Source organism: Parasteatoda tepidariorum, unplaced genomic scaffold (assembly GCF_043381705.1).
Source record: "Parasteatoda tepidariorum isolate YZ-2023 unplaced genomic scaffold, CAS_Ptep_4.0 HiC_scaffold_676, whole genome shotgun sequence".
In the NCBI taxonomy this organism is placed as follows: Eukaryota; Metazoa; Arthropoda; class Arachnida; order Araneae; family Theridiidae; genus Parasteatoda; species Parasteatoda tepidariorum.
The window spans coordinates 1-21,357 of record NW_027261873.1 but is presented as its reverse complement, the minus strand read 5'-3'; the positions used below and the strand labels follow the sequence as shown (position 1 = coordinate 21,357).

The window sequence follows — 21,357 nt, the reverse complement described above, 5'->3', positions numbered from 1 at the left end:
AAATACTCCAGCTGTATTTTACAAAATATATTATTGTGTTTAATAGATACTTTCAATTGCAAAATTTCATTTTAGAAATTAGTTAAAATTCATTTGGAATTCATTTTTCGCAAGAAAATGAAAACATAACATTTCAGGTTTTTTCCAGACCTTGTCAATGCATTTCATATTAATCCTATGGGAAAATTTTTGTTTAGTTCCTTTTTGTAAATTTTAGCTTTTAGCTAATCACAAATTGTTACCAGCATGCAGCCAGTTTCCATGCAATAACCACGAACTCTGCAATTGTAAGGAGGCTTATAGCCTTATTTCATTGTATTGGCATTTGTATTAAATCAGACTTCAATATTTTCCATAAAACAGATCTACTTTTGTAGGAAATATAATTTAAAAAATAATTTACACTAACAGATTACTTAGTTTCCAGTTCATTGTAACCCTTACCAATGTGGCATGACTTGGACATGCATCTTCTTTTCTAGGAAATGACGGAGGAGGGTGTAGCAGATATGTCTACAGTTGATTCAAAATCAGATTTATCTGAAAACAATGTTCTATCTGACAATGGATTTAATTCCACGTTCAGTTCTCCTTGGGGTAAGCATCTAATTTCTTATCAATTCATGTTTTAGTTCAGTGTTTCTTTTATTTATTATTTTTCAAGCAATTCAAAAGTGTTTAAACACTCTTTAAAGCTCCCTTTTATTTTTATTTCGATCTTTTGCTCAGTACTTAATCATTCATTTTAACTCAACCAAGTCTTATTCAATTTTATCATTCGCGGTTAGAGTTAGTTCAGTTGGTTTGATCGTAAGAGTTTGATCGTAATCGTGAGTAGTTGGTTTGATCGTAAAATAGCACTAAAAAATCTTTTGAAGTAAATACTACTCTCCCAGACAATAAATAAATAAATAAAAAAAAATTATGCGTGAAAAGAACAAATAAATAGCATCAATTAGTCATTCGTTCATTGAATTCTATCACTGATAAAATTCTGGAAGGGGAGTAATGTGGCATGTATACCACTAAAATTATTAAATACCAATTCACTAGTATATTAGACTTGTTAACTTGTTTATGTCTTGAGGTACCTTTTGATTGATGAAGATTGGCAAAGTCAATAATTATATCTCCTTAAAGTCAAAGTTTTTTGATGATTTTATAAAATTTGATTATTGTGAATTTGTAAACCTAATTAATAAAAAATATTGTTTTTACCTCCAGATGTAAATCTTTCTAAAATATATCTGTAAAATATTTTTATATACCATTTTCTTATGGCTGGTACAAATTATGAATCAGAATTACAGGTGTTACAGGTGCCACAAGCAAAAGTTTAAGCATTTCATATGTACTGAAAAAAATCTAGATAGTGATAAACTATTGCCCTAAAATGTGTAAAATGCAGCATTGTGTTATTTTCTTAAACTTTCTTAGGTGGTTCTTGTATCATATCACAAGTGACACGGTTCATTCATAACCACGTACCTGATGCAAAGTTGGTGGAAGATGTTGGCTCTGAAGTGTTTTATCTCATACCCCCCTCTGCGCAGAGATCTGGAGAGTTGCAGAGACTTTTCAAAGCAATGGACGGTAATCTGGACGAATTACATATCAGCAGTTACGACATATCCGACACTTCACTCGAAGAGGTAGACTTTCATTACGTCATTCAAATAAATCTCTTTTTTTATGCAGTTTAAAATTATTCGTCTAGCTCACTTCTTTTTAGTTTAATAAAAATAGCTTACGAAGTAGGTACCCTTCAGTTGAGCTTTACTTCATTAAATTTGCAAGATGTTCAATCTGTTCTTTAATTTATTTACATTTGAATTTCTTTTGAAACTTGCTGTGGCTGTGTAGCGTAACTACGGTTATTAAGCATCAATTCACTAGTATATAAAACACATTAACTCGATTCTATCTTGGGGTACTCTGTTGACTTGCTATTTGTGACTGTGTCATGGTCGTCCTCACATTGTGGCTTCTCATCTCATGTACACACAACGAGATGCTGTACAAACTCGACTGCTAGTAGAAGCACAGGAGAGACCACATACACACAATCGTGAACTTAATACAGCTCTCACGGCAAACGCTCGAAATTCGGTGAACTTAATAAGAGTTCCGGTCTTTCGCAAATACGGTAACTAGTGGTATTCATTCATCTAATTTAATCCCTGATAAAATTCTGGTGGGAAAGTATCGTAGGGTAACTGTCACTACAATTATTAAACATCAGTTCACTAGTATATAAGACGTGTTGACTCAATTCTATCTTGAGTTACCTTTTTAATTGGTGACCCGGACCACAGATGCTTCAATATTTCTCAGTCAGTGAGTGAGTGATAATTAGTAAATGTGGATGGGTATTCAATAATTTTTCTGCTTTGATTTCATTAAACAGAAATCGAGTTTTTATTAAAGGATGATTTTTACATGTTTTATACATTTAAAAAAATGGCTGATTTTATTAGTGGCAGTCTCTGAATTCACAATCTCTTTTTCATTAAATAGGTTTTCTTGAAAGTTACTGGAGAAGCTGGAATGGTTGAACCCGAAGATGAAGCTACGCCTGAGGGTAAATTGAAGAAAATTTTCATTAATCATTTGTGAGAATTTTCATTTAAAATCAGTACTATCATTTTAAGAAAATGATTAGAACAAAAATATATTTGAAGCAGCTAACTGATGTGTTTTTAACTTCATATTTTTTTCAGTTTTTTTTAATCTTTTAAATTTTTTTAACCCTTTTATCACCTTTTTTAACCTCAATCTTTTCAATTAAAATTTTACATAACATGTTAATGTCTTGAATCATTTGTCAGAATTATCATTTTGAGAAAATGATCAAAATCAAAATATATTTGAAGCAGCTAACTGTTTTGTTTTTAACTTCATGTTTTTTAGTTTTCTTTCATCTTTGAACATTTTTTTTTACCCTTTTATCACTTTTTTTAACCCCAAACTTTTCAATTAAAATTTTACATAACATGTTATTGTCATTAATCATTTGTCTGAACTATCATTTAAAATCAAAACTATCATTTTGAAAAAATGATTAAAGTCACAATATATTTGAAGCAGCTAACTGATATGTTTTTAGCTACTTGTTTTCTAATTTTTTTAAACCCTTTTATCACTTTTTTAACCCTAAACTTTTAAATTAAAATGTTACATAACATGCTTTTGTCATAATTGTCAGTAATTATTTGTCCGAACTATCATTTTGAGAAAATTATTGAAATCAAAATATATTTGAAGTAATAGTAGAGTGCGGCATTTTCAAAAGTGTTTTTGATAGGCTTTAATTTTTAGCTTTGTTTTCTGAATACGTTTTTCCAGAAAATATTATACTTAGAAATGGAATTTCGGTTTCAATGTTGCTATGCTGCTAAAAAATGTCACTATTTGGCTTAGAATATACAGTATTCGGCCGATTTTTTTCCCGCCGAATATTCGGTATTCGACCAAATCACCATTCATTACGACATTCGACCAAATCTAATTCGTTGCCGAAGAAGCGAGAGAAAAATAATTAGGATTTACGATAAAACTGTACCGACATAAAGTATCGCCCGATTAGAAATTCGCGTGTCGTAATAACATCGTAATTAAATCATGGAAAAGTATAAAATAATTTTCAAAAAAATCACTTAAATTTATGCTGAATAAAGCAAGTCAAATGTGCGATTGAAAATTCGCATGTCGTATAAAAATCATCGGAATTTTTTATACTATGTGGAAATGCATAGCAATAGCTGCCGAAAAAAAAAAATATGAAAAATCACTTTACGACGAAATTGACAAAAATACAGTGAGCCAAAAGAGTTTATTTAAATGGACGATCTGAAACTCGCGTGTCGTAATAATGTAGTAATCAAAATTCGGGATTTTCGAAATTACGTTGGAAAGCGTTAATACTGCTTAAATAATCATCTAGATTTACGATAAAATCGGCTTAAAGCAAACGTGTTAAATATTTACTATAGAATCTGTAAAAATTGAGTGCATCAAAACTTGATGACTCAAAAGTGCGATTAAAAATGTTCGAAATTTTTTTGATTATTTTTGAAATTTTTGCTTGTTTTTTATTGTGTTTAGAAGCTCTCGCGGGCCGCACTTCCTTAGTCGGAGGGGCGCATTTGCCCCGCGGGCCGCAGGTTGTGCTCCCCTACCTTAATGTTAATTTTACTTTTTTGAGTATTTCGCCACTTTTCGGTTACAGCTCGTTCGGTTACAGCTCGTTCGGTTACAGCTCGTTCGGTTACAGCTCGTACCGGTTTCGGTTTCCCAGTTACAGCTCGTATACAGTTCTATCCATTAAGAAAATAACTTTTTTAAATATTTAAAATTTTATATTAATTTATTTAACATAAGTCTGAAACGTTTCGAATTGTAAAGTGTATAATTTTTTGCACCACTTTAAAGGATGTAATTTTACTTGCAAAATACAAATTTTGAGCAAAATTGGCCGAATAATTCTTGAAAAATCGAATTTTAAAAATATGACCTTTTCAAAATTCGATTTCTCAGTAGTCATTAAATGATTGTTAGATTACCCCTCAAAAAGAGTTATGGTCAAATTAATTTTTAACTAACTTATCCTCTTAAAATCTGAAGCACCATAAACCATTCAACCAACAACATTGTCTGCCGTCAAATTTAAGTTTACTGTAAGAAATCCCCTTAAACCACCAAAAAAATCCGTGAAACCTTTCTTCCAAATAATAATCAGTAAAATATATTTTTTGCTTAACTGCGAAATAGACAAATGTAAAATTGAATTTCGCCTTAAAACGTAACCCGTGTTAGGAACTCGTTTAACGCAGTGGTGCGCAAACTTTTTTCGACTGCGACCCCTTTCGTAGAGATAAAATTTTTGGCGATCCCTAGAGATAAATGTTCACAAATACGATGTATATTTCGCGCATTTCTTTAGTTTCATCGAATAAAACATCATCATATTTGACTCATATTAATTTAATTTTATTTATAATTTTAAGAAAATACTTTTTGTATAACACAAAAATCAGTAAATTTCCCTTTAATGAGATGTATGTGACTGCAAGTTTCTAATTATCTCATCGATGTTTGGATGTATGTTGCTAATTGCAATTCGCATATCATCTTCAAGGTTTAAACGCGAGCGGTATTTATTTTTTATTGAAACTAGTTTGCTAAATCCAGTTTCACATAAATACGTTGATGCAAATTGTATTAACACTCTGATGGCATTCTTGCATAAAACGGGATTTTGTTTTTCCACGGATAGCCAAAAATTTTGGCAAGGCTGAGTCTTCAATTGATTTCGAAGAGTATAATCACTAATTAGATCTATTAATTGCTCTTTCTCACTAATTTGAAGAGTTGAACTGCATATATCAAACGAAAATGGATCACGAATCTAACCAAGGTCGTTTTCAGAAAAATGCTCGAATCTTCTCGAAAATTTTTTCTGTAACTTTTCAATGTGATTGGAAATGATGTTTTTAAATGTAAATATATCTATATTATTTTCCTTGATGAAATCGTTAAAGCAAAGGAACATGTCGGTGTTGTTTTTATTCAGTTCAGTTTGCCAGAGACTAAGCTTATTCTTAAAAGTTTGAATTTTACTAGCTGCAGTTATGATAGTTGAATTCTCACCCTGCAAGCTCAAATTTAATTCGTTAAGTTTTTCGAAAATATCAACTAAATAGCTCAGCTTCCCTAGCCAAACTACATTGATATAATAACTTGCCAATCTATTTTTCTTTTCGATTAAAAACCTGTACACTTCATTTCTCAAATCAAATATCCGTCGTAGTATTTTCCTACGTGAAAGTCATCTGACTTCGTTGTGTAACAATAATCTCTCATACGTTGAGCCCATCTCATTACAAAGTATTGAAAAGAAACGGCTGTTGTGGCTGTTGCATGTAATGTAGTTAATTGAACTAACAGCGTCTTGTAATACGCTGTGCAACTCTTCATCCATATCTTTTGCAACAAGAGCTTGCCGATGAATCATACAGTGATTAAATACCATATGAGGCGCCACCTTCTGAATTAAGTCTCTGAGCCCTTTATTCGAACCTGCTAATGCTGCAGCACCATCCGTACAAACCGCAACACAGTTTGGCCAGGTAAGGGACTTTGGTTCAAAATATTCATTTATTACTTCGAATATTTTTTCTCCAGTTGTTCTTCCTTCCAAAATTTTGCAACATAAAAACGTTTCTGTTATACCTTCATTAAAAATAAACCTAACGTAAATAATTAGTTGTGACATTTTAGCAATATCGGTAGTCTCGTCCAGTTGTAAAGCAAATACGGATGAATTTTGTATGCGTTTTATGACTTCTGACTCGATATTTCGTGACATTTCGGAAATCCGCCGAGACACGGTATCTCTTGATAATGGTATTGTTTTTAGTTAATTTCCATATTTATCGCCATGCATAATTGATGTCATCTTAGTTGCTGCAGGAAGGATAAGGGATGCTCCAATTGTATGGGGTTTCATTGTTTTTCCTATTGGATAAGAAACTTCTAAAGAAGCTCGTAATGCTTTCTGAGGTATTGTTGTAAATTTCTTTAAATGTGCACTTTGAATTTTCAGATTTTCAGCTCGTCTTTGAAAAAAATCGGCATGTTTATTTTGAAGTTCTTTATGTTTAGTTTTCAGGTGCCTTTTTAATTTAGCTGGTTTCATGCTCTCATTTGCTAATTTTTCGTTGCAAATGACACATATCGGGCGTTATTCATCATCAACAACACAAAATGTAAAACCATACTTAATAAATTCCTCATTGTATTTTCTTTTTTTTTTGGATCGGGCATTTAGTTCAGTATTTTGCGACTCCTCATCAGTATTTGTTCGCTTGTTAGCTGAAGATGTACCTGGTGTACGTATTATCCATTTATCCATTATTAAGATAGGGGTTAAATTATTTAAACTAAAACAAATAATATATAAAATTTTACAATTTTTTTTTGGAGAAATTCAATAAAATTATCAGAGATCTTTCTCTAATGATAGTACTTACCTGATAACAAAGAGTAGCAAAGCCCGATAAAAATATAAAAATTCAAATTTAAATTGTGTGGTTAAGTATTACTTCAATACTTATTAAATAAAGGAGCAACATCTAGCATCTCGCAAACACATTTAATGACAACCTAACGAGATACACAAACTGAAACTAAACATAAATGCAAACTGAAACTAAAACTAAACAGTTAATACACAGTCACAGTTAATCTGGCTGAGGCCACATACACAACGGCACATGATAAAACTCGAGGATAAACTAAAACAATTGCAGGCCAACTGCTACATGCTACAACTTCATGCGAACACTTCACGTCTTCACTCTGACTATCAGATACAATGCGTACCTCGCCATCTGATTGGCTCATCACGGAAGCGAATTTTTGCCCTTTCTCTGCGTTTAACGTCTAGTCAAATAGGCGCTTTTCAGTAAAACTGGCGAATTACCGCGAAGAGGGCGCTATCTAACGGAGTGAAAAACTTGCATCTTCACACTTTACATACGTTACGCATTACTGTCAAAGAAAAAGTGGACAGCATGAAATTGCAATTAAACAGTGAGTGACGGCGCTTCACTCTTTATATGTACACTGTATGGTATGCAGCATGCAGGGATAATGCATTTCAGAAAAATTTGGCGACCCCCAAAAAACTTTTGGCGACCCCTAGTTTGCGCACCACTGGTTTAACGTATAAAACAATGCGTGTGCGACTACTGTTTAAGTTTTCTTCTGCATAACTAAGAAATTCTACTGTTATTCCTAAAATTTCTGCGTGTTCTTTAAAAGAAGGAACCTTTTGTTTACCACACATCTATCATGCACCCTTAAGGGATCGCGAGGATTTTTCCTTACCAAAGTTTCGATTTTCTGAGAAGAAAAATACGTGTTATAACCTGTTTTATCCTGAGCAATTTAACCCAAGTATAAAAAAAAATATCTTAAGTTACAGCAAAACTACTGTAACCCATTTAAATCTAAAGAAAATTAATTTATAAAAAATCGATGTATCACGAAAATCTTTGCACTTAAATCATTTTTGTACTTTTGTTTAACTATCGTGAAAAATTTAGAATTCTAGGATGAATTGTACTTTTGTTTAACAATCGTGAAAAATTCAGAATTCTAAGATAAATTATTTAAAAAAAAAGCATACCACCATGAATAACTTTTAATCTAATAATCAAATCTTCACTTTCTAAAACTCAATCTTAATGGTTCAAGAGAGTGACCTCAAATACGGTATTAAATTAGTTCAAAATATACCTTTAGCTACGAAATCAGACAACAAAATATACTTTCACTGAAAAAACTTGTTCCTTTTTTTCGACGGATTTGTATTTCGGTCCCCCTATATATAGGGGGTAGTCATTATCTAGGATATATGGTTCATATAGTTTGCTCAGGGAAGCTCTCAAAATCTTGAGCCCCGTAATATTAATTTTATTTGTTGATTCTTATTCTATATCTCGAGAATTTTTTTAACGAATTTCAATATTTTAAACAGAAATAGCTAGCTAAGTTTTTAATATATTTTTGTTATTTAGTTTCAAAATTTCACGCAACGTTTTATTATCACTAATAATCTTAATTTTTTTAATTGTCTAAACCCAGGGGCTCCAAAGTTGTACCATTTCTTATACAAATTATCATTAACAGTTACAATTTTTTAATTTTACTCACCAGTCATGCAACAGTTTTTTTAATAACTTATTGGAGATTCTAACTTTCTTAAGATCTCCAAAAAGATTGCTAAACGCACTCCTTAAAAGCATCATGCGCAAATTAGCCTTAGCGCAAAAAGATTTTCAACCACCCCCTCGTCTTCTTTTTCAAGAAGAAATTATTTTTTAAAATGATCACAAATCAGAATTTGTGAACTCCATATCAATTCTATTAGTAATTTATTAGTAATTTCTATAACGATTACTCCTTATATATTTTTTACTATAATTCTTCTTAAACTTTAAGCGAAATAGTATGCAACATTAACTAATATTTCAGAGAAGAGAAAAAAATCTATCAAAATTGAAGATGGCACTAACTCAAAAATCAAAACATGTTTGAATGCCGTAGGAAAGAAATGAGTAGTTTGAATGTTTGAATTCAACTTTCTTGAAAATGAGATGATTATTTCAGTGCAAAACATATAATTAATTTATAGGTATATGTATGTATAATAAAGTACATTAGTTAAAAGCTTGTAAAAGTATAATTTACTTACGACTAATAATCAGAAATAAATTGCTTGATTGATTTACTTATAATTTCCTTCCAATCAGATCTATAGTGTGGTTAGATTACTTCTTAAAATTGACCCTTTGGAAGGAATTGGGTACAAAAATAATTCACATTAGTGATACAAATCTGTAATAACAGTATCTATTATAAAACTGCGCAGAATTGATGCAGTTTTAATAGGTACCAAATAGACTAATAAAATACACTGTACCATTAGTATTTCTGCTACCTATTAAAACTACACCAATTACCATAATACCGGCAGTGCTTATTACCAAATTTAATGAAACATTGACGTTAATAAAAGTACCCTCTTGTGATTAATTATTTCTGCTGTTTTCTGATTTCCATAACAGTAGACGGTTTTAGACTTTGTCCTAAGGGGAGTTCTTTAAATAGACAAACTATAAGTTACTGTCTCGTTTTTCCCTGCTCTTATGATCTTTTACACCGTGCACACATGAATTTTGTAAAATATGAGCATCATTAATTTTTTAATGAATTTTTTATTGAATTTTATGGTTTGAAATGCCTTTTACCATATTTATACATTATTTTATTTGCAATTTTTACAGAACAAGTTGCAGCCTTCTTTTCTGATAATGTGATACTCCCTAATTCAGGTAAGAATTTCATTATCATGTTTTATAAATTTTAAGATCTGAGCCTGTTTCCATAATAAATTCAATTTTAACTTCTCAATTAAGATTCAAAAACAATTTTAGTTTTTATTCCAGTTAGAGTAATACTATTTATACTTCTATTTAAAACTCTTAGTAACTACTGGTTCTGAGGGGCTACTGGTTCCTTTTGCAAGCTTTCTTTTTCCGCTCAAAACAGCAGATTTCAGAACACAAGATGCATATTTTCTTAAACTTTGATTCCAATAAACTTGAATTTTGATGTACACAATCTTTTTCATTTTCCTTAACTTAAAAAAAGCTTTTTTTATCCAAATAGTTAGTGGAAAAATACCATCAAGAAAATTTTTCGCTTTTATGCACGCATGGCAATTTTCTTACTTCCGTTACTTTTAACGAAAGTAAAAAGTACGTATTTTTACACGCTGGTTATTAGATGTCCCCCTGTCCAATGTCCATCAAAGAACAAAGTATATGCTTAATTAACTACCATTTAATCAGTTGTGAAAATCTCTTTGAAAAAGCTTTTTCCGAATCTGTAGAATTGATTTAACTGCTACCCCTTTGTAAATTTCATTTTATAACCGTAGTTGGACATTCGACCCAATTTTAGGGGTTTACGACTACTAATGTTCAACTCCGTAGTCTTGTAATTTTGAACCCAATCCAGAAGACAAGGGAACTCTTGGATCAAGTATTGGGAGAAATTTGCCTTCGTGAAGTACTTTTTGATTTAACTAACCCGCATTTCGTTTCATGGAGAGGAAAAGACGAAAACCTCCCACGGTTAGACTGTCGGCAAGGGTCTAACCCATGATCCATCTACCACTGAGGATATTTTACGTCAGCACTGTGATCGGTGCGAGCCGGATGCGAAATTCGTATTGATCAGCCATCGCTAGGGTTCGAACCTTACCTTACGCTTACTTTTTCGATAACCAAAATTTGGTTGATACTGGTTTAATTATACAGGCAGACGAATATTCATGATGCAAAGTAACGGTACCAAATTTAGTAATGCTTTTTTCATCCAAAGAACCTTTTTAAATAATAATTTCCTTTGAAATCTAATCATTTCCTTTGCATTTTACGAAATAGATTGCTTTTATGATGAGATTAAGTAACGTCATAGATCTGATCGGTATTTTGTTATATAATACATCATAGTCAACTTCATGCTACATGAAATTTCGGGTTTTTGCAAATATAACGAAATCTCCTAAGCTTATTTTTTCTGGCAAAAGGGGAGGAAGGTAATAAGCAATGCTTATGAAAGATCCTAAATTTCCCTTCATTTATACGGATTAACGACTTACAACAATGTGTTAATGTTGTACTCCTGCTGCCGGGTTGACCCTTTGAGGTTTTCGCGGTTTTCTTCTCCATATAACACAATTGTGGGTTAGTTCCTTCAAAAAGACTTTCACCAAAGCTAGTTTGTCCCAATGCTTGAAAGGATATTGGAGCTGACATTGGCTACGGTATCAATGTTCTACGACGGGAATAAAATAAAATGAGCTGTTGTTTAAAGGTAAAATATTACCTTCTATAAATTTTGACCAATAAAACATAAAGTTTATTTTGATAATAACCATTTTAGAAATTAGACCCCCCCCCGGCCTTTCATTCGAAAGAAAAATATAAATTTGTTGTTTTTGAATCTTAAATGGTATAGGTTCTATAGCTTTGACTTATTTAAATATTCGATTTGTACTTTGAATACCGAAACCTATCCCAACAATTTTTATATTCTTCTTAGAAAAAAATATTGTATAATTGCCATTATTTTAAAAATTGAAATATTAAACTTAAGATTGAAATTATCTGTAAAAATTTTAACAAATTGAGAATTTTATGTAAAAGTAAAACTATTTTTTAAACTCCATAACATTGGTATACATTACAAAAGAGAAAATTAAACTTCATACATTAAATATTTGTTTATTATAGTAATAGATTTACAGAACTGTTAATAGAATGTCATTATATTTTCGACCAGAGGTTTGAATAATTTATTAAATTGCTATTATTTATATGTTTAGCATTTTATAAGGAAAGGGTTTTGCACAATATAGTAATAAGTAACTTTTTGTACCAAATGTGATATTTTTGCTGCTCCTCTTAACTGTTTCGAAAGATATTTTCTACATGTTTCCCGCAATTCCATTAAAAGACAATAAATGTCGAATATATCTTTTCACTTAGGCAGAAAACGGCATCGAGAGAAAAATCACGAAAACCTTACATGATTAGCCCAACGGTAAAGGGATTTTAATCTGCGACCCATTTTCAGTAATGATCTTTCGCTTAACTTTCTGGTCCATGCCAACTGGGAGTAGAACCCATATAGACCAGTTATCGAACCCAGGACACCTCATTGGTAAGGGAATTCTTTTTCGGCTGAGCCATCGTTATGTCTCCTTAACAATTTTATTTTATAACCGTCATTGAACAGCTGACCCAATTTTTGATTTACGTCTACCAATGAACTACAAAGCCTTGTAATTTTGAACCCTATCTAGAAGACAAGGGAACTCCTGTATTGCGAAAAAATTTGCCTTAATATAGGACTTTTTTTGATAGAACTAATTCGCACTACACGGAGAGTAAAACCTCCCACTGTTAATCTGATGGGGACTCTATCCCATGATCCGTCTGCCACTGATGACGTCAGCACTAGTGTGGATGGGAGCCGGTTGCGAAATCGACCAGTCATCGCAGGAACCTGGTTCACCTCATGAAAGCTATGCTTTACATATTGCATACCAATTGTGCAATTTCCTTTTCATTTTTTTAATATTAACACACGTCATGAATAACTGGAACTGTGAGTAATAATTAAGTATAAAACTGCACTTTGCTAGTGCTTAGAGTTGGAAAAGTGCAAAAGCCAACAGGAGAGAAAAAAAAATGCTCAATAGATAAGATCTTAGTAATTCAGATCTTTGGTTCCCTTCCAGTCACTTAGCAAAGCAAAAAATAAACTCCCTCTTAAGAAACGTATTTGAGTTCTTTTTTGTAAATTGTTTACTAGTTTTGATATAAATGTTTTCATACTGCAAAGTGTTATTAACTAATAATCCCACATAAGCGTTACTAATTAGTTTCGTGGTTACTGTAAGGTTATAAAATTTTAACAAAAAAGAGCACAAGAATTTGTTCTTCAAAAAAAGATAAAGGTCTTCTAATTCAGAAATGATCTTAATCGGTTTTCAAAAAAAAAAAAAAAAAGCCGTATTCCAAAATATTTGAGAAGTATCTAAGACGTTTTCGTTTTTTATATTTTCCTTTTAGGCCATATTGAGAAAATGAACAAATTTTAGTTTGAACTTTAAATAATGTAAATGAAAATTAATTCTTTTCAAAATTCAAGAAAATATTTAGCTATTTAAAATAATAATTAAGAGTCCGCAATATAGTCTTTTAAATGATATGCTAAAGTCATGAATTCAGCAAATAAGATGAAATGCATTAGTTTTAAACTTTTTAATTGTTTTAAATAATTCCTTCCTTGAAATGTTTGACGCATTTGTTTAGATATAAGTAGTTAGAATAAACATAGTACAGAAGCAACAAAAAATTATCAAAAAGAATAGCATTTTATTAAAAACAAATGTTAATACAATATGAGCTTGCTAAGTTAAATTTAATATTTTTAACGTTAAAAAATTTTAATAGGTATTTTGCATTATTAGTGTCATCCATCTATTAAAATTCTACTCTCTTCATTTACGAATGAACTAAAATTAGTTTTTATCTTTAGAAAAAGTTATCTTTAGAAAAATTTTAAAAAATGCTTCGATTTATATGGAGACGTACAAATAAAGTATGTATTTTTTCTTAACTTTGGACACCCTCTCTTTCCTCCTCGCCAAAAATAAATAACTCTTATGATTACGTAATAAAGTAACAACGCACCACCTTGTTCTAATTTTGACTTTTCCTGAAGTAATCTAATTTTGGGCTTAAATAAACAATGTAACTTTGCTAAAACTAAAATAAGTAGACATTTCAATTGATTTTATACAGCTTAAGAAAAATATTCCTAAGGAATTTTTGCTGATTTTCAGAAAATGGTGACATGAAAGTAATTTTTGTCAAACTTTTCCCTTATTCATACTGAACTTTAGTTTTTAGTGTTGTTATTATTATTTGCTTCGAACTTTACTGACTATTCGAATTTTACTGACTATGCTGAAGTGTTTTAGTTTAATTAGAATTATTTATATTTAGCATTTATGTTTGTAAACGTGAACCATTAAAAAATATTTGAATATTCCTAAGTTTTCAAATGTTTAAATTTATTGATATTGTAATTAAAAAAACTATTTTATTTTTAGTTTAAATTTAATGTTTTTGTATTCTTGTGATAATACCGTATTTCCAATGCATTCTAACTTTCAAGCTGGATTTTCTTAATTTTCTTCTTTTATCTTTTTTCAAAGATTAACAACGAAGAATATGGAGAAGCATTGGCTCTTGCTCAGGCCTATAATTTAGATACTGATCTTGTGTACCAGCGTCAGTGGAGAAAAATGGCAGCTACTGTTGAGACTATTAATAATTATTTGGTAACACTGGTATTATTTACCTTCAAATTGTTTCACTATTTAACACGTTATAAAGTATTTATCATTATGTTTTACAGGAATCGTCGTTGAACAATAAGTTTTTTAATCTAGAATGTATAAATCTAACATTTCAGTACTAGGTACTCTTCTAAGGATGTATATCAGCTTTCTCTCTTTCAGAAAACTTGATCGGTTAAAAAGTTTTAAAGAGCGCAGAAGAAAGTTTTTCATTGGATCATAACAGCTTGAGGTTATGCTAGAAAATAGAATTAGTGAAGACATTAATGTTATATGCTAAAATTGCGCATTTTAACTGACTGTAGACGAGTCGAACAGTTGCAGCACAAAATCTATGCAACTTTTATACTGTTTCCCCTGCTCAGTGACTCTTTTAGGGTTAGCTGTTTTTTAAACCACAGTTTAAACCCAACTTTTTTTAAACGAAACCAAGATTAGTTTTTTTATAGAAATAATTTAAAATAAGTGATAATATAAGTAACTTAATTTTCTAGTATGAAAATACTTTAATTTAAATTTCATCTAATGAAAAAGTAGTAAGTATTCAAAAAATAAATTTTATAATGAACTTATTGCTAATATAAGTTTAATGAACAATTGTGATTTCTTAATTTTTCCTTTTATTGCTCTACTACAAAAATATATTTATAAAATAAATGTATGTGTGTAAATTTAAAGCTAAGTCATAATGCTTCTAAAAAGTCTTAAAATAATACAGACCATGAACAACTGCATGTTCTGATAGTTTTTAAAATTATTTAGGAAATGTAATTATAGAATGAGTTAAATTTTGTTTCAATCTTGTTCAATAATTCATTTGTATTCTACAATCCAAGGGAAAGAGGTCCTTTTTCTGAATTTTATGTTTTTTATTTTACAGATTTTTTAAAACTTTTCTGTTACCAGTGTAAACAAATTTTTATTGTATGTATACTGTATTATTTTATTTATGATTCTAATGTTTTCAAAATACAATGCTTACATAAAAAAGTATAATTCTGGAGGATTGAAAAATATTTCAAATCAATTTATATTACCAGCATATATTTTTTAATATTAGCACTAATGCGTAATATTAGCATTATTTATAAGCATTGTTATGGCTAAAGCTTGATTATGTTAAAAATAATTTTCAAAAAAGTAGTTTATTCTTTATTTATTATTAAATCATTAGTGCTAAAACTTATTTATTTCTTCAGTATTTAATATTTATGCTAATAAGACGTTAATAATAATTAATTATGCTTATTGAGCAATAAATCGTTAAAATGCACTTAATAATTAATTAATAATGCTTAATTAGTAATGCTCAAGAGTGACATTTTCTTCAAACTGACTCACATGAAGAACTCATTCTTTTATATACATTATTAATATAATACTTTGATATAAAATTTTTATATGTTAAGTTGAACTGTAATGTCATTAAAATTTTGATTGAGTTATAATAATTTAAAAATTTGGTATTATTGTTCTTCGTTCTTTTGACTTTTCTTGAAGCTTGCAATTTATAATGCATGATTAAATTTTAGATAGTTAAAATGAGGTTAACAAATGCTTTATCTTTATCATATTTCAAAATTTGTTAGTTTTCTAAGTTTTTAATGAACAAAAACAGTGTATTGATAAGCATATATTATTTAATATTATATGCTTTGGCAAATGAATTATTTACTTTGAATTTGAAAAATGTTTTAAAATACTGCTACTGTTAATAAATTTAGGTTAAAATCTTTTGCATTTTAACTGTTCTAAAAATAAATTTTTGTTGAGAATGTTAGATAATTTTATAAAAATAAAATATATAGTTACATCTCCTACAACAGTTTTTAAATAAAAAAAGATTTCTTTAAACACAGAGTTTTGGCACCATTGTTTTATTTATCATTGTTTATTCATCATTGTTATCATTGTTTTATTAATTTTTTAGAGTAAAATCAAAAAGTGATCCTGGGTTCTCCATGAATGCCTAGAAAAAGTGTCGGAGAATTTCGAAGCTGCCAAAGAACTTATTGACTATGGTGTGAGAGGAGGCAAAGATGTAAAACCACTCGTTGCCGTTGGTAGAGGCGAGGATCAAGGAAGGTATTAATTGTACTTTAAATCACATAGCATGTGACTTTTCTTTAGGGATTGCAAAATCTCAAAATATTTATCACCTTTCTATGAATTACATAATATGTCACTTTTATCTGGGGTTTGTAAAATCCTCAAAATATTTACTTACCTTCCCATAAATTACTATATAGTATGTCACTTTTCTATGGGGTTTGTAAAACCTCAAAATATTTACTTACCCTTCTATAAATCAAAGGGTATATCAATTTTCTCTGGGGTTTGTAAAATCTCAAAATATTCACTTACCTTTCTAAGTTTGTTAGTGTACAAAATACATACCCAAAAGAAATTTTTACTTGTCTTAAGATGCGTATGCTTCCTTTCACATTTCAATTTTAACTTGTATATTTATTATTTTTTTATGCACAGTGGTTGACTGTTGTTATAAAAATAAGCACGACTAGCAGAATAAAAAGAGAAACTTTATAAATTCTCATTTATATAATTAATTTGTTAAGTAACTTTTAGGTTTTATTATATGCAATAGATTTCTCTCCTTCTCTTTGGTACAGTTTATTCAGCATCTTTGCAATTTTTTGTCAAATTGGAAGGGGTAATAATTCGGTATTAAAGTTTGCGCAATTCCTGAATAAATTTTTTCATTCCTGGTCGGCATATAAGTATAAAAAAATGTTGCCATGTTTGGAACTTTTGCATAACTTGGGCAAGTCATGCATTAAAATGTTTTAGACAATTTTTAGGAAAAGCATTTATTTTATATTTAACATTAACTTATTTAACATTAACATATTTAACATTAAATAACAAATCTATAGCGGATCTAATAGACTTTTAATTTTGAAGAAAACTCAGAAGACAAGAGAACACTTGATTCAAGCAGTTAGGCAAACTCCCCTTCATAAATCACTTATTGAGAAGGACACATGTCACATTAGTTTATATCTATTGTATATATAGCTTATTGTTATGAGTTAGTTGAAAAAATTTCCTTTGCTGTTTGCTTTGTTGAATACATTAAGTACATTTAAATATTCCTAGGTTTATCTTATCATTTTATGATGAGTTTGATAATGAATACATGGTCAATTTTGCTTACGACATCAATTATGATGCTGGTGAGATTTATGAGACGAGAAGGATAAAACAGCAGAAAAAGAGAGCTGAGTTATTGAAAGAGGTTATTTTTACAAAGTAATTATAGCTGTTAACTCTTCATACCTTTCTTATAGCAATTGATATATGATAATTCATATTTGGATTGATTAAAATGATGCATGCTAGAATTGATAGTAAGATTGATATTTAGATTATAGCTTAATGTAAATTATGTTTATAGTAAAATTAGTGCGAAAAATAGGTTGTATAAATATATACTATTGTATTGGCATAGTCAAGGAATTTGTTTTTAATTCACAAGATTGTTGAAGTTTTCTTTTTTGTGTAACATTAGTTAATTTCTACTAAAATTTTCATTATGAGGAAATTTGCATGTTTTAGTTAAAAATAGTATTCATTAAAATTTTAAACAATTGTATTGTAATTAATGTTTTATAATATTCTGCTTTACTTAAAAGCAAACCATTAAAATTTATTATGCCCAATTTTAAATAAATAAAAAATTTTTTTAAATCCTTACTATTTTGTAACCATTTTAACTAAAACAATATAAAAATTATTTAAGCTATATTTTTCAGAAGGTGTAGAAGTAATCATAGTGAAGCATTGTTTGCTCACATTTTTCAAAATTACTATAAAATAACATAAATTGATTAGATGAAGACCTCATAGGTTAAAAAGTGATTAATCCATTTTGCTCAAGTAATGTTCTGCAATTTCTGAACAATTAAGTTTTCCTTGCAGAAATATGTTATAATAAATATATATTTTAGGAAAATCTGCTTTATCTCTAAACTATTATGACTTTTTACAACAGGGTCCACACATAATCAGTGTGTAGCAAAATATATATTATTAATTTTCAGACTTAATCTGGAGGAGAAGCTTCTAATTTATGTTGACAGGCTAACTACATATGAGGTAGCATTAGTTTTCTTTTATTTCTACATTTATTCCTAAATTTTTTCTCATAATGTTTTGTCTCTTAATTTATGTATTTCTAAAGAAGTAAAGAGTTTCATAAATTTTGAAATTTCATTTAATGGTTGATTAAAGTAAAATTTTATTGTTTTCATTTAGCATTTTTTCTCTCTTTTTCTTTGAAGTTAAAAGGCAATTAAACACATGTTTACATTACTCAAAACATATTATTTCTGCTTTTTTAAACTAATATTTATACTGATACATGTTATGTCTAGAGCCTAATTCAAGAATAATTAATGTCAATATTTTAAAATAAATAAACTAAGGATTTAAAATTCTTGAAAAAATCTTTTAATTAGAACTACAAAGTTGAATGATATAACTTTTCTAGTCTGACTTTCAAATTTGAATTGTTTGATTGCTCTGATCAATAAAATTTAGCCCTTTTCTACTGAAAGACATTACATTTTGTCAAAATTTAATATTAAAATGTACTTTTGGATGCAATTGTTAATTAAGTGTTGTTGTTAGTTATACGACTGCTATGAAAATAGCGTAAGAAGTAAATAAAAAGAATTTGTACTCTTCACTTGCCAATCCCTCATAGGATTTAGCTATATTTACAGTAGCTGAGTTATGTATATTTATTCCTTTCGAGAATCAAGTTAAATTTTTTTAATTACTGCAAAAATGTAAGTGACTAAAAATGTTTAAGCAAATTTTGTATTAAATATTCCTCTATTATCCTTTGTTTTACTGGTCATTTTCATTTTGAGCCTCTAAGCTTCAATATTCCAATCAAAGCCATACATATTGTTTCCTGCTTTACTTAGATAAATAAACAATTCATTTCTTGAAAGAATGTTGGCANCTATTATCCTTTGTTTTACTGGTCATTTTCATTTTGAGCCTCTAAGCTTCAATATTCCAATCAAAGCCATACATATTGTTTCCTGCTTTACTTTGATAAATAAACAATTTATTTCTTGAAAGAATGTTGGCAACTTAAAGTTTAAGAAAAGGCAAAATTAGCTCTCTGAAATAAAATAAAGCTCAAGTACGGAGCACAGAAACTACTCACCTTGAATATCTTATGATATAATGATGATACAAAGATGGCATCATTGTATGTCATAGAGAAATGTTTAATCTTGGTTTGCAACCTTTAAGTGTTTGATATTGCAATTTAAAATATTTTCAGCACTTATTGTTTAGAATATTGCCCCCCTCAAGATAGCCACAGTGGCTCAGGGGATAGAGCGCTCACCTCTCAATGAGGTGAACCGGGTTTGAATCCCAGTAATGGCTGGTCAATGCAAATTCTGCACCCGGCTCTCACTGACCACAGATCATGGGTTATAGTACCTTTGCTGTCAGGCTAAGACTAGGAGATTTTGTGGTTTTTCTCCTCATGTAATGCAAATTCAGATTATTCCATCAAAAAAAGTTCTTCAGGAAATTTTCTCCCAATATTTGATCCAGGAGTTCCCTTGTCTTCTGGATTGGGATCCAAATTACAGGACTATGGAGTTGAACATTGCTAATTGTAAACCCAAAATTGGGTCCGCTGTTCAGCTCGGTTATAATGCAAGATAAAATATTCACTATGTTCTCAATTGATGTCATCTCTCATTCAAATTTTTTAATTAATCAAAATTTAACAACTATTAAGTCAATAATATTTTATCTTTGATTATGAGTTAGGGCTTACGTCAAAATTAACGATTGCCACAGGGTGGCGAACTATTACAAATAGTGATTAAAAACTTGTTTGCCAGTCGCCACCTTTTATTAAAAATGTGAAACATGTGCACTTTATTATTGGTTTTTTTGTTAAATAAATATGGAATTAATGTGAATATTTCATAACACTTAGGAAATTATTTTATTTCACACTTGATTTTTAAAAATTTTCTTCATTTTGCAATTGTAATATGTACCATATTTTGAGAGATGCTTTAAAAGAAATGCCTGATATTATTATTTATTGACAATTTTTAACCATTTAAAATTTTCTAATTTTGAAAAAGTTTCTACTGTTAAAAATGCTGCAACTGGCTGTTGTCAAAGTTTCCTCATTTTGCCCTATACCATCTAACAACTCGTGAGTATTTTATGCGCATGGGCCTCAAGAAGTAAAAATTATATTGATCTGCATATCGTTATATTGTTTGGAAAAAAAAATTATTTTTTAATAAAATTTTAATTTTGAATTTTTTTTTCATTTGGGTAGAAAATGTATGTCTAGGNAAAATTATTTTTTAATAAAATTTTAATTTTGAATTTTTTTTCATTTGGGTAAAAAATGTATGTCTAGGTATGTAAATATATTAGACTAGGTAGTTCAATAAGAATACCATAAACCTGGGATTTACCTGACCGAGGAATACCACCGAGGATTCAATCAGAATACAATTAAATATCAATTAAGGGTGCTTCAAATTTTTAGCTAAAATTTGCAAGATGATGCTGTGAAGTTCATTATTTTAATTAATGAGTGTGAACGTCGTCAAGCTTTTAACTTTTTTTAAGTTTTTTTTTTCTCTAGGTAATTCTAGGTGGTGCTGTTGCAGCACAACAGCATTTTGATTCCAAGTTTTTCAATCCAGTGTGACCTGGAAGCGACCATTCAGTTTGCTTTTCACTCTACGCTTTTCACTTATATGGGAGCAGAAACATTGCCCCACCATCTGGGAATACTCGGTTATTTTCCTGAGACCACTTCACTTCCA

The 21,357-nt window shown here is 29.7% G+C and overlaps 2 protein-coding genes and 1 long non-coding RNA gene across 3 annotated transcripts in view; 2 read left to right on the top strand and 1 right to left on the bottom strand.

Annotated features, from left to right (window-relative positions):
* Nucleotides 1-2,586, top strand: part of LOC107447749 (phospholipid-transporting ATPase ABCA1) — a 24,633-nt gene extending 22,047 nt beyond the window's left edge. Inside the window, exons 14-15 of the mRNA XM_043053807.2 lie at nucleotides 1,438-1,652; nucleotides 2,518-2,586. The gene's annotated coding sequence lies outside the window, so the exon portion shown is untranslated. The remainder of the gene's footprint in view (nucleotides 1-1,437; nucleotides 1,653-2,517) is intronic.
* A 3,241-nt stretch (nucleotides 2,587-5,827) lies between these two features.
* LOC139424897 (zinc finger BED domain-containing protein 5-like) lies at nucleotides 5,828-6,367 on the bottom strand. The gene has a single exon (XM_071176968.1). The coding sequence runs from the start codon at nucleotides 6,365-6,367 to the stop codon at nucleotides 5,828-5,830; it is 540 nt and encodes a 179-aa protein (XP_071033069.1).
* A 3,429-nt stretch (nucleotides 6,368-9,796) lies between these two features.
* Nucleotides 9,797-21,339, top strand: LOC122273825 (uncharacterized). Its single transcript, XR_011636015.1, has 5 exons — nucleotides 9,797-9,899; nucleotides 14,363-14,488; nucleotides 16,437-16,591; nucleotides 17,624-17,776; nucleotides 21,184-21,339. It is a non-coding gene; the product is annotated as an uncharacterized lncRNA (long non-coding RNA).
* The last annotated feature ends 18 nt before the right edge of the window (nucleotides 21,340-21,357 follow it).

What these genes read in the sequence shown, in the direction of transcription:
- LOC139424897 (XM_071176968.1), bottom strand. Translation starts at nt 6,367, where the DNA reads ATGTCACGAAATATCGAGTCAGAAGTCATAAAACGCATACAAAATTCA.